Source organism: Sinocyclocheilus grahami, unplaced genomic scaffold (genome assembly GCF_001515645.1).
Source record: "Sinocyclocheilus grahami isolate Dianchi unplaced genomic scaffold, SAMN03320097.WGS_v1.1 scaffold490.1, whole genome shotgun sequence".
NCBI lineage: Eukaryota > Metazoa > Chordata > Actinopteri > Cypriniformes > Cyprinidae > Sinocyclocheilus > Sinocyclocheilus grahami.
This window is the reverse complement of record NW_015505669.1, coordinates 593,191-605,468: the sequence shown is the minus strand read 5'-3', so window position 1 is coordinate 605,468 and position 12,278 is coordinate 593,191. Positions and strand designations below refer to the sequence as shown.

The 12,278-nt window shown below is 33.8% G+C and overlaps 2 protein-coding genes across 2 annotated transcripts; one reads left to right on the top strand and one right to left on the bottom strand.

The window, feature by feature from the left end:
- Positions 1 to 4,892, bottom strand: LOC107554013 (PHD finger-like domain-containing protein 5A). The gene is made up of 4 exons (XM_016236367.1): positions 4,477 to 4,892; positions 1,208 to 1,219; positions 329 to 414; positions 1 to 153 (listed from the first exon to the last, which is right to left on the bottom strand). Exons 1-4 carry the CDS (start codon positions 4,535 to 4,537, stop codon positions 1 to 3), a joined length of 312 nt encoding a protein of 103 aa, XP_016091853.1. The 5' UTR covers positions 4,538 to 4,892.
- A 981-nt stretch (positions 4,893 to 5,873) lies between these two features.
- LOC107554012 (PHD finger-like domain-containing protein 5A) lies at positions 5,874 to 10,763 on the top strand. Its single transcript, XM_016236366.1, has 4 exons — positions 5,874 to 6,289; positions 9,547 to 9,558; positions 10,350 to 10,435; positions 10,611 to 10,763. Exons 1-4 carry the CDS (start codon positions 6,229 to 6,231, stop codon positions 10,761 to 10,763), a joined length of 312 nt encoding a protein of 103 aa, XP_016091852.1. The 5' UTR covers positions 5,874 to 6,228.
- Positions 10,764 to 12,278: the final 1,515 nt, after the last annotated feature.

The following is a 12,278-nucleotide window of genomic DNA, read 5'->3' as shown; positions in this document are numbered from 1 at the left end:
TTATTGTATCAAGTCTGAGAAAAAAGTAGAAACTCTTGCAACAAACAAAGTCCCTCTGTTTCTTCGCCTCTTCTTGAAGCCGTATAATTTTCTCTCATAGAAAAGGTCAGTCTTTGAGATGCCGAGGTTTACGATCTTGGGGCAGCCATCCCTCTGTGTATCAATGAAACAGATAGTTTGACATTTTATTCAGTATGAGATTAAACAGCTGTCCAAGGACTGAAGAAAGGGATTACAAATCCCGATACTGGACAATATAGATTTAGCATTAGCCAGTCAAAAAAATATAATACTTAAGCAGAGCCAAATGTAGAGCAGGTTTACTCACGTCTTTCTCCTGGATGGTGCACTCTTTGCAGTAGTAGGCATCAGATACTCCAGGACCTCCACAAATCACACAGCGCCCTTGTCCAACTTGGGGTGGGGGGGGACAGGTCTATTTATTTTCAACACCTGGAAATTCACTTCTCTCTCTTCTCTCTGCAATTACACTTCCTTTGAATGCCACATGCACCATCACTGCAAAGATGGAGCTCCTGGTAATCCCTGCCTAACCATCAGTTGACCACAACATCTCTGTGAAACTGGGGTCCACAAAGACCGCTAACGTGAAGTTAATGTTGAACGACCAACTGCTAACCACCCCACACTCTTAAACCAATGCACACACACACACACACACACACACACACACTCACACTCTCTCTCTTTTCTAGCTTGCTTCATTCCTTCCATCTAGTTATCTAATAAACCTGGCATTTTGCACAATGAATATTGTTGGCTTATTGATGACTTGCTTTTATTCCTCTTTTGTAAGTCACTTTGGATATGAGTGTCTGCTAAATACATAAATGTTATGTAAATGCATTAAAGAGCACAACATTGTAGGCAGCAGTAGATCCCACAGAATTGTGGCTTCTACAATTGTGACATTATTTACTTAACAGCCTTGGAGTTCTGTCTTGAAATGTTTATATGTTACTGTTAACAGTCATTTTTCTCTATGTAATTTTTTTTATTTATTTATTATGCACAGAAAAGAGTGATTATTTCCTTTAATCAAACATCTGTAAAGTGAACATATATGAACATTTATGAAATATTAAAAAATTAAATGACTGAGAAGAAATTAAAATTGTTTGAAATAAATGTTTTAAATATCACATTGGTAAAGCATCAAAATTACACAATAAAATCCAAAACTTACATCTTCCAACGGCTGCAAAAAAAAGGAAAGATAAAATTAGATTTAACACAATTTACACTTGATCAAACTAAACCAATGCCAAATTCAGCTGTAAGCAATTTGGGGCCAAGCACAGAAGACACAACAAATACAGAAAGTACAGTACATACAGCATACACAACAAGCAGAAGAAATGACAAGTAATCAATAGTCACCAAGATCATGATTTTCTGACAAACATTTCAAAAGTTATGACCGTTATTTGGATCTCATGACCTGTAGGTGGCACTGTTCTCAAATTTGGCATGTACTCAGATCGTGGTGCTGATGAACTGTACCAAGTTTTGTTTAGGTAACATCTTTAAAATGGACAATAATATTTTTGAAAAAGATAAATGGTAAATCATTCAAATCAGTATAAATGATGGAATGTAATAACAGAGAATGTTTTCAAAAGTTATAAGTATTTTTGCAAAACAAACATAGATATAGCTCTGGAACGCTAGATGGTGCAATGCTCAAACGTGTCAGGTACCTTCATGTTTTCTATGAACCCTACCAAATTTTGTGCCGATATGTCCAGTTGTTTAAAAGACATTTTAAAGCGGTTCATCCAATCCCAGAAAAATCTGTATCCACAGATTCAGCATGACCCAAGGAATGCTGATAAAGCCACTGATCCAAATTATACTCAATATTGTTACGTTTGCGTCATCATAATTTTTGATGATGAATATCAAAATTCTGTTCAGTAATTTCTGTGCTCTGTCCAGTGATCATCTGTTCCAATTTTGGTAATAACTGTACAAATTTTGAAGGAGTAGCAAAAAACAGAATACTGTACTTTTCAAAATGCTGATTATTCAGTGGGTAAAGTCTTAATGTAAAATATGGATTGTGATCACCAAGAGGAGAGTAATCTGGTGAACTACTTTTCTTTTCCAAAAGTTATAACCATTTGAAAAGTTAATTTTTAACTGTGGAGTATGTAGTAGGGACCCCAACATTGGTCAGGTTACTAATCTGGACCACCTGTATCAGTGTACCATATTTTATCATTTTACTATGTATGGTTCATAGGACTGCCATGGAGAGGAAGAATAATAAGAAAACCAACACAATAGCGGCTACACACCTTCAGCACTTGGACCCTAAAAACAAAACAGCAGAAGGTAAAAAATAGATGAGGACAACACTGCCCTACAACTACAGCTGACACTGTAAACAAACAACTAAGTGTGTTTCCATCTGTTGCTACAACACTTAACCAGGATTTTCTCTGAATAAATATCTGTTTAAGCCATTAACTGTACTAATGATGACTATAAATTTGTTTGTTAAACAAATGTATCAAATAGGTATTAAACTTAGATCTAGATTTAGAGTTTAATACCTAAAATATAGAAAATCTTTCCTGCAAAAAATCAAATGTGGGTGATATTTTGCCATTATGAAAGAACGAACGCAGCCAGTTAGCAAGACACTGGGCAATTTCCAAACAAACTATCCAGTCATGAAGAAGTCATGCTTGTCACAAAGAAGAAGTTTGTAACGCACTTAGCAAAGTGAGCAGTCAAAGACAACGTCATTTGAATAGATGTTATCCCATAGGCCTAAATGCAACCATTAGTAGAATTCATACTGTTTGTGATACATGTACTTTTTGCAACATATAAGAAGATACTGAAAAATTAAATTTTCTATTTCATTTTGGATTGATTTTTATAATGGTCATGACTAAAAAATTAACAAAACTCTAAATGTAGACATTTTTCTTTATTTTCAAAACCCAGAAAAACAAAACGATGTTCTTTTGATTATTTAATTAGGGGTTTTTTTTATTCACAAGACTCGAATAACTCAGAAGAAACCTTAATAATTTGTAATAGCCTACAGATCTCACAGTATACTTTGAAACACTTTCAAACAAGACAACATAAATCAAGAAATTTATAAAAACAATAGAAACTCTAAAGCGTTTCAGATTTATGAAACTACCCACATTTTACACAGTACTTTGTATTTTCTTTAGTTAAAAAAAAAATGTATATTTTATTTATTTGTACGTATATGTGCATTTTATATTTTTGTTTATATTCCTTTGTTGCTCTTTAAGGCCCCAACGATGACCTCCGAACTCCCTTCTTCTGAGGATTTGGATTGAAGGCTCATCAGCATCTTAGTGCCACCTACTGGACACAGTACAACATGACCATATATCACAAATGTGCCTCACATTCAATTTTTAGGGTAGGCGATAAAAAAAGAAAAAAAATTCAAGGCAAATGTGTACTACTAAAGACATCAGACACGTGTTTCATGGCGAAAACTGATCCAAAACAAGGCCAATAAAATTACATTCTCAATTATATAAACTGGAAAACGTATGGAAACCTTTTTCATCTTATGCAATTGTATAAATTCTCTAGAAACAGAGTGCACATTTTTATCTGTAAAAAATAATCTAGGTATAATGTTGACTTTGCAAATAAAAAATTAACATATAGGCCTATAAAACACTTTCTATATTAGGCTTTTTGTAACGAGTCTCTTTAATACAGTTTCTTAAACTAATCAAAAATAGGAAGAATACTTCTATTGTTCAGTATGGCAACATTTTACATTAAGGTTCCATTAGCTAACATTGCACTGAGCAATGCATTTGTTACGGTATTTATTCATCCTTATTAATGTTATTTAATAAAAATACAACTCAATGTTAGTTGATGGTCCATTAAATAATATTAATATATACAAAATGTATCAGTAAATGTTGAAATTAACATTTTAATGAACTTTTTCAGATGAATTAATGCAGTAGTATTTTTCATTTTCATAACAAGTTGGCACATAAATAGAAATGTAATGTTTGTGTCATTTTAGACAAGGTCCTAAAAGCAAGACATGAACACCTGGACAAAATTATTACTAGGATTGACCACTAATGTTTTTCACCCTGTGTGTTGACATGTTTTGTGTTAAAGAAAATAGTGAGGGGAAAATGTGAACATCTTAAATTGCTGGTCTTTTAAAACTAGACACAATTAGATCCAACCGTTTCAACATCCTTCCAAGACGATGAGCTCTTATACCCGCGCGTCGGCTTCTAGCGTCACATCTTTGTCAGTGAACAAAATGGCAACCTACTGCTTAACCGTTGCCCGGCTTCAGGTACATGAATATCTACATTTTATATCGTCACCACGTATGGTTTGCATTTGCTAATTCGTGTATGAATGCCATTCAGAGCTGTGCTTGAGAGTTTGAGGTGCACAGATGAGTGAACTGACCGTGTCCGTGCTGGAATCTGCTCGCGAAGTGTTCACAGGTCATTGCGGCCAAGGATGTCATAGCAGACGCGAGGATGGCGTATAATCTTTATTTCCAGCTGTTTGATACAGGACAGCCAAAGCACGAAAGCAGAAATACTTATAACTGTATTATCGATTCACCTATTGTGGATTTTTCATGGACTGGCTATTAGGTTTTAGTCGCAAGGTGAACACAAGGTTAACGGCGCTGCCGATGTAACGTTAGATTGAACGACAGCGTTACTAACACGACAACGATATAGCTACAAAACCAAATGTTAATATGTGATCTGTAACGTTATCGCATATGTATACGTATTTCAGAATTCTCGGAGCTTCACACCTGAGGTTCGCTCATGCTGAGCAAGTGAGCAGCTGTGATTTCACAATATGAATTACACCTGTTGTTTTTAATATGAGCCTACAAAACATAGGCTACACTACCGGTCAGAAGTTTGGGATCAGTTTTAAAGAAGTCTCTTATGCTCATCAAGGCTGCATTTATTTGATCAAAAATACAGGAAAAAATGTAATATTGTGAAATATTATTATGATGTAAAATAGCGTTTTTCTATTTTAATATACATTAAAATCTAATTTATTTCTGTGATGCAAAGCTGAATTTTCAGCATCATTACTCCAGTCTTCAGTGTCACATGATCCTTCAGAAATCATTCTAACATGCTGATTTATTATCAGTGCTGGAAACTGTTGTGCTGCTTAATATTTTTTTGGAACCGCTGATACTTTTTTTTCAGGATTCTTTGATGAATCAATTTTTTTAAAGCAGAGCATTTATTTAAAATAGAAATCTTTTCTAACAATATACACTACAGTTCAAAAGTTTGGGGTCAGTACATTTTTATTCTTTCTTTTTTTGAAAGAAATTAAAACTTTTATTCGGCAAGGATGCGTTGCATTTTTAAGAACTGAAAGCAAAAAAGCATATTGTTAGAAAAGATTTATATTTTGAATAAATGCTGTTCTTTTTAACTTTTTATTCATCAAAGAATCCTGAAAAAAGTATCGCAGTTTCCAAAAAAATATTTGCCAGCACAACTGTTGCCAACATTGATCATTCTAATAATAAATCAGCATATTAGAATGACTTCTGAAGGATCATGTGGCACTTTACACTGGAGTTATGGCTGATAGAAACTCAGCTTTGCATCACAGAAATAAATTATATTTCAAAGGATATTAAAATAGAAACCATTATTTTATATCCTATATTTAGATTACGTTTTTTTCTGTATTTGTGATCAAATAAATGCAGCCTTGATGAGCATAAGAGACTTCTTTAAAACTGATCCCAAACTTCTGACCGGTAGTGTAGCCTATGTTTTGTAGGCTCATATTAAAAACAACAGGTGTAATTCATATTGTGAAATCACAGCTGCTCACTTGCTCAGCATGAGCGAACCTCAGGTGTGAAGCTCCGAGAATTCTGAAATACGTATACATATGCGATAACGTTACAGATCACATATTAACATTTGGTTTTGTAGCTATATCGTTGTCGTGTTAGTAACGCTGTCGTTCAATCTAACGTTACATCGGCAGCGCCGTTAACCTTGTGTTCACCTTGCGACTAAAACCTAATAGCCAGTCCATGAAAAATCCACAATAGGTGAATCGATAATACAGTTATAAGTATTTCTGCTTTCGTGCTTTGGCTGTCCTGTATCAAACAGCTGGAAATAAAGATTATACGCCATCCTCGCGTCTGCTATGACATCCTTGGCCGCAATGACCTGTGAACACTTCGCGAGCAGATTCCAGCACGGACACGGTCAGTTCACTCATCTGTGCACCTCAAACTCTCAAGCACAGCTCTGAATGGCATTCATACACGAATTAGCAAATGCAAACCATACGTGGTGACGATATAAAATGTAGATATTCATGTACCTGAAGCCGGGCAACGGTTAAGCAGTAGGTTGCCATTTTGTTCACTGACAAAGATGTGACGCTAGAAGCCGACGCGCGGGTATAAGAGCTCATCGTCTTGGAAGGATGTTGAAACGGTTGGATCTAATTGTGTCTAGTTTTAAAAGACCAGCAATTTAAGATGTTCACATTTTCCCCTCACTATTTTCTTTAACACAAAACATGTCAACACACAGGGTGAAAAACATTAGTGGTCAATCCTAGTAATAATTTTGTCCAGGTGTTCATGTCTTGCTTTTAGGACCTTGTCTAAAATGACACAAACATTACATTTCTATTTATGTGCCAACTTGTTATGAAAATGAAAAATACTACTGCATTAATTCATCTGAAAAAGTTCATTAAAATGTTAATTTCAACATTTACTGATACATTTTGTATATATTAATATTATTTAATGGACCATCAACTAACATTGAGTTGTATTTTTATTAAATAACATTAATAAGGATGAATAAATACCGTAACAAATGCATTGCTCAGTGCAATGTTAGCTAATGGAACCTTAATGTAAAATGTTGCCATACTGAACAATAGAAGTATTCTTCCTATTTTTGATTAGTTTAAGAAACTGTATTAAAGAGACTCGTTACAAAAAGCCTAATATAGAAAGTGTTTTATAGGCCTATATGTTAATTTTTTATTTGCAAAGTCAACATTATACCTAGATTATTTTTTACAGATAAAAATGTGCACTCTGTTTCTAGAGAATTTATACAATTGCATAAGATGAAAAAGGTTTCCATACGTTTTCCAGTTTATATAATTGAGAATGTAATTTTATTGGCCTTGTTTGGATCAGTTTTCGCCATGAAACACGTGTCTGATGTCTTTAGTAGTACACATTTGCCTTGAATTGTTTTTCTTTTTTTATCGCCTACCCTAAAAATTGAATGTGAGGCACATTTGTGATATATGGTCATGTTGTACTGTGTCCAGTAGGTGGCACTAAGATGCTGATGAGCCTTCAATCCAAATCCTCAGAAGAAGGGAGTTCGGAGGTCATCGTTGGGGCCTTAAAGAGCAACAAAGGAATATAAACAAAAATATAAAATGCACATATACGTACAAATAAATAAAATATACATTTTTTTTTTAACTAAAGAAAATACAAAGTACTGTGTAAAATGTGGGTAGTTTCATAAATCTGAAACGCTTTAGAGTTTCTATTGTTTTTATAAATTTCTTGATTTATGTTGTCTTGTTTGAAAGTGTTTCAAAGTATACTGTGAGATCTGTAGGCTATTACAAATTATTAAGGTTTCTTCTGAGTTATTCGAGTCTTGTGAATAAAAAAACCCCCTAATTAAATAATCAAAAGAACATCGTTTTGTTTTTCTGGGTTTTGAAAATAAAGAAAAATGTCTACATTTAGAGTTTTGTTAATTTTTTAGTCATGACCATTATAAAAATCAATCCAAAATGAAATAGAAAATTTAATTTTTCAGTATCTTCTTATATGTTGCAAAAAGTACATGTATCACAAACAGTATGAATTCTACTAATGGTTGCATTTAGGCCTATGGGATAACATCTATTCAAATGACGTTGTCTTTGACTGCTCACTTTGCTAAGTGCGTTACAAACTTCTTCTTTGTGACGAGCATGACTTCTTCATGACTGGATAGTTTGTTTGGAAATTGCCCAGTGTCTTGCTAACTGGCTGCGTTCGTTCTTTCATAATGGCAAAATATCACCCACATTTGATTTTTTGCAGGAAAGATTTTCTATATTTTAGGTATTAAACTCTAAATCTAGATCTAAGTTTAATACCTATTTGATACATTTGTTTAACAAACAAATTTATAGTCATCATTAGTACAGTTAATGGCTTAAACAGATATTTATTCAGAGAAAATCCTGGTTAAGTGTTGTAGCAACAGATGGAAACACACTTAGTTGTTTGTTTACAGTGTCAGCTGTAGTTGTAGGGCAGTGTTGTCCTCATCTATTTTTTACCTTCTGCTGTTTTGTTTTTAGGGTCCAAGTGCTGAAGGTGTGTAGCCGCTATTGTGTTGGTTTTCTTATTATTCTTCCTCTCCATGGCAGTCCTATGAACCATACATAGTAAAATGATAAAATATGGTACACTGATACAGGTGGTCCAGATTAGTAACCTGACCAATGTTGGGGTCCCTACTACATACTCCACAGTTAAAAATTAACTTTTCAAATGGTTATAACTTTTGGAAAAGAAAAGTAGTTCACCAGATTACTCTCCTCTTGGTGATCACAATCCATATTTTACATTAAGACTTTACCCAATGAATAATCAGCATTTTGAAAAGTACAGTATTCTGTTTTTTGCTACTCCTTCAAAATTTGTACAGTTATTACCAAAATTGGAACAGATGATCACTGGACAGAGCACAGAAATTACTGAACAGAATTTTGATATTCATCATCAAAAATTATGATGACGCAAACATAACAATATTGAGTATAATTTGGATCAGTGGCTTTATCAGCATTCCTTGGGTCATGCTGAATCTGTGGATACAGATTTTTCTGGGATTGGATGAACCGCCTTAAAATGTCTTTTAAACAACTGGACATATCAAATACAAAATTTGGTAGGATTCATAGAAAACATGAAGGTACCTGACACGTTTGAGCATTGCACCATCTAGCGTTCCAGAGCTATATCTATGTTTGTTTTGCAAAAATACTTATAACTTTTGAAAACATTCTCTGTTATTACATTCCATCATTTATACTGATTTGAATGATTTACCATTTATCTTTTTCAAAAATATTATTGTCCATTTTAAAGATGTTACCTAAACAAAACTTGGTACAGTTCATCAGCACCACGATCTGAGTACATGCCAAATTTGAGAACAGTGCCACCTACAGGTCATGAGATCCAAATAACGGTCATAACTTTTGAAATGTTTGTCAGAAAATCATGATCTTGGTGACTATTGATTACTTGTCATTTCTTCTGCTTGTTGTGTATGCTGTATGTACTGTACTTTCTGTATTTGTTGTGTCTTCTGTGCTTGGCCCCAAATTGCTTACAGCTGAATTTGGCATTGGTTTAGTTTGATCAAGTGTAAATTGTGTTAAATCTAATTTTATCTTTCCTTTTTTTTGCAGCCGTTGGAAGATGTAAGTTTTGGATTTTATTGTGTAATTTTGATGCTTTACCAATGTTATATTTAAAACATTTATTTCAAACAATTTTAATTTCTTCTCAGTCATTTAATTTTTTAATATTTCATAAATGTTCATATATGTTCACTTTACAGATGTTTGATTAAAGGAAATAATCACTCTTTTCTGTGCATAATAAATAAATAAAAAAAATTACATAGAGAAAAATGACTGTTAACAGTAACATATAAACATTTCAAGACAGAACTCCAAGGCTGTTAAGTAAATAATGTCACAATTGTAGAAGCCACAATTCTGTGGGATCTACTGCTGCCTACAATGTTGTGCTCTTTAATGCATTTACATAACATTTATGTATTTAGCAGACACTCATATCCAAAGTGACTTACAAAAGAGGAATAAAAGCAAGTCATCAATAAGCCAACAATATTCATTGTGCAAAATGCCAGGTTTATTAGATAACTAGATGGAAGGAATGAAGCAAGCTAGAAAAGAGAGAGAGTGTGAGTGTGTGTGTGTGTGTGTGTGTGTGTGTGCATTGGTTTAAGAGTGTGGGGTGGTTAGCAGTTGGTCGTTCAACATTAACTTCACGTTAGCGGTCTTTGTGGACCCCAGTTTCACAGAGATGTTGTGGTCAACTGATGGTTAGGCAGGGATTACCAGGAGCTCCATCTTTGCAGTGATGGTGCATGTGGCATTCAAAGGAAGTGTAATTGCAGAGAGAAGAGAGAGAAGTGAATTTCCAGGTGTTGAAAATAAATAGACCTGTCCCCCCCCACCCCAAGTTGGACAAGGGCGCTGTGTGATTTGTGGAGGTCCTGGAGTATCTGATGCCTACTACTGCAAAGAGTGCACCATCCAGGAGAAAGACGTGAGTAAACCTGCTCTACATTTGGCTCTGCTTAAGTATTATATTTTTTTGACTGGCTAATGCTAAATCTATATTGTCCAGTATCGGGATTTGTAATCCCTTTCTTCAGTCCTTGGACAGCTGTTTAATCTCATACTGAATAAAATGTCAAACTATCTGTTTCATTGATACACAGAGGGATGGCTGCCCCAAGATCGTAAACCTCGGCATCTCAAAGACTGACCTTTTCTATGAGAGAAAATTATACGGCTTCAAGAAGAGGCGAAGAAACAGAGGGACTTTGTTTGTTGCAAGAGTTTCTACTTTTTTCTCAGACTTGATACAATAAAAGGTGCTCCCTCTTGGTGTTCATCTCTTGCTTTTAGGACCCTAAAATTACAAACATTTCTAACAATATCTAACAATAGTGAACCATTTATGTGCCAACTTGCTTGCTTATTGGATATATTTATATATATTTATTTAACATAACCATAGAAGCTATAACAGGCAACAGTAGGCTAACATACAAACAGCATCTTCATACAATGTACAACCATTACAGTATAGAAACATTTATTAAAATAAATTAAAAATATATAACTCCAAACATAGATTCATAATATATTAAACAACACGGTTACACTTTATTTATGTCCTTGTTATAGTGTAATTATACATTTAAGTACTGAGTAATATACTTACTATATGGTTAGGATTAGGGTTACTTGCATGTACAGTAATTATGCATAATTAATTGTTATTATAATAGTAAGTACATGTAACATGTGTAACAAGGACACCTAAAAATAAGGTTTTACCAACAACACTTAACAGCAAGGTACCATTTGTTAACAATAGTTAACTACATTAGTTAACATGAACTAACAATGAAAAATACTTCTAAAGCATTTAATTATCTTAGTTAATGTTAATTTCCATGAGAATAGACCATGAATAAACATTGAACAGATGTATTTATTAACTAATAGCCTATTAAAGATTAATAAATACTGCAACAGTCCGCATTGTAATGTTAGTTCATGTTAATAAATGGAGTGTTACCAAATTGTACAACTGAAGTACTTTTCATATTCTTGATTAATTTAAGAGACTGTAGCTATTAAAGAGACAAGCTTGTTACAAAAAGTCTGTAAAATATATTATACACGTTAATTTTAATTTAAAAAGTTTGCATTATACTTAGATTATTTTTACGGACAAAAATGTGCACTCTGTCCAGGGATATCATACAATTTTAAACATATAAGATTTAAAGGTTTCCAGACCTTTTACAGTTTATAATTGAGAATGGAATTTCAATAAATCAAGTTTTCGCCATGAAACACAATCCGTGTATCATTCGATCATTAGTTTTTTTATTTAATATTGAAAGTAGAAAAATTTGAAAACTGATTTTTCATTTTTTCATTTTTTTCCAAAAAACGAAAAACGAGAATTCAGCTTAAATTTTCGTTTTTCGTTCATGGGTGGAAAAATGAATAAACAGTTTGAATATTTGATTTCTACATGTGGGCGGGAATTAAACGACCCTTTCTGCTGATTGGTCAGCCGAAGATCAAACCGTGCCGTCATCAGTTCTTCTGCAGTATCACGCAGCAGAATAATAGTCCTCCACTGCTGCAGTTGTACAGATTAATAACCCATTTAATCAATTTCATATTTTTATCATCAAACAGACTAATGAATAGCTCGTCTAATGACAGAGTATTAAGTTCCCTCGATGGGGGAAAAATCCAAGTGAACATCAATCAGTACTCGATATTAATTTAAACTGCTTTAAATATGACTGCTGCTTATTTCCTGTGCACTTCAATACTGGTCTGCGCTTGACTGTAGTCGC

Bases quoted from the DNA above. Each gene is read 5' to 3' on its own strand.
- LOC107554013 (XM_016236367.1), bottom strand. From the start codon at position 4,537: ATGACATCCTTGGCCGCAATGACCTGTGAACACTTCGCGAGCAGATTC. The intron at 154-328 runs GTGAGTAAACCT...ATTGATACACAG, and splicing joins GCACCATCCAGGAGAAAGAC to AGGGATGGCTGCCCCAAGAT.
- LOC107554012 (XM_016236366.1), top strand. From the start codon at position 6,229: ATGACATCCTTGGCCGCAATGACCTGTGAACACTTCGCGAGCAGATTC. The intron at 10,436-10,610 runs GTGAGTAAACCT...ATTGATACACAG, and splicing joins GCACCATCCAGGAGAAAGAC to AGGGATGGCTGCCCCAAGAT.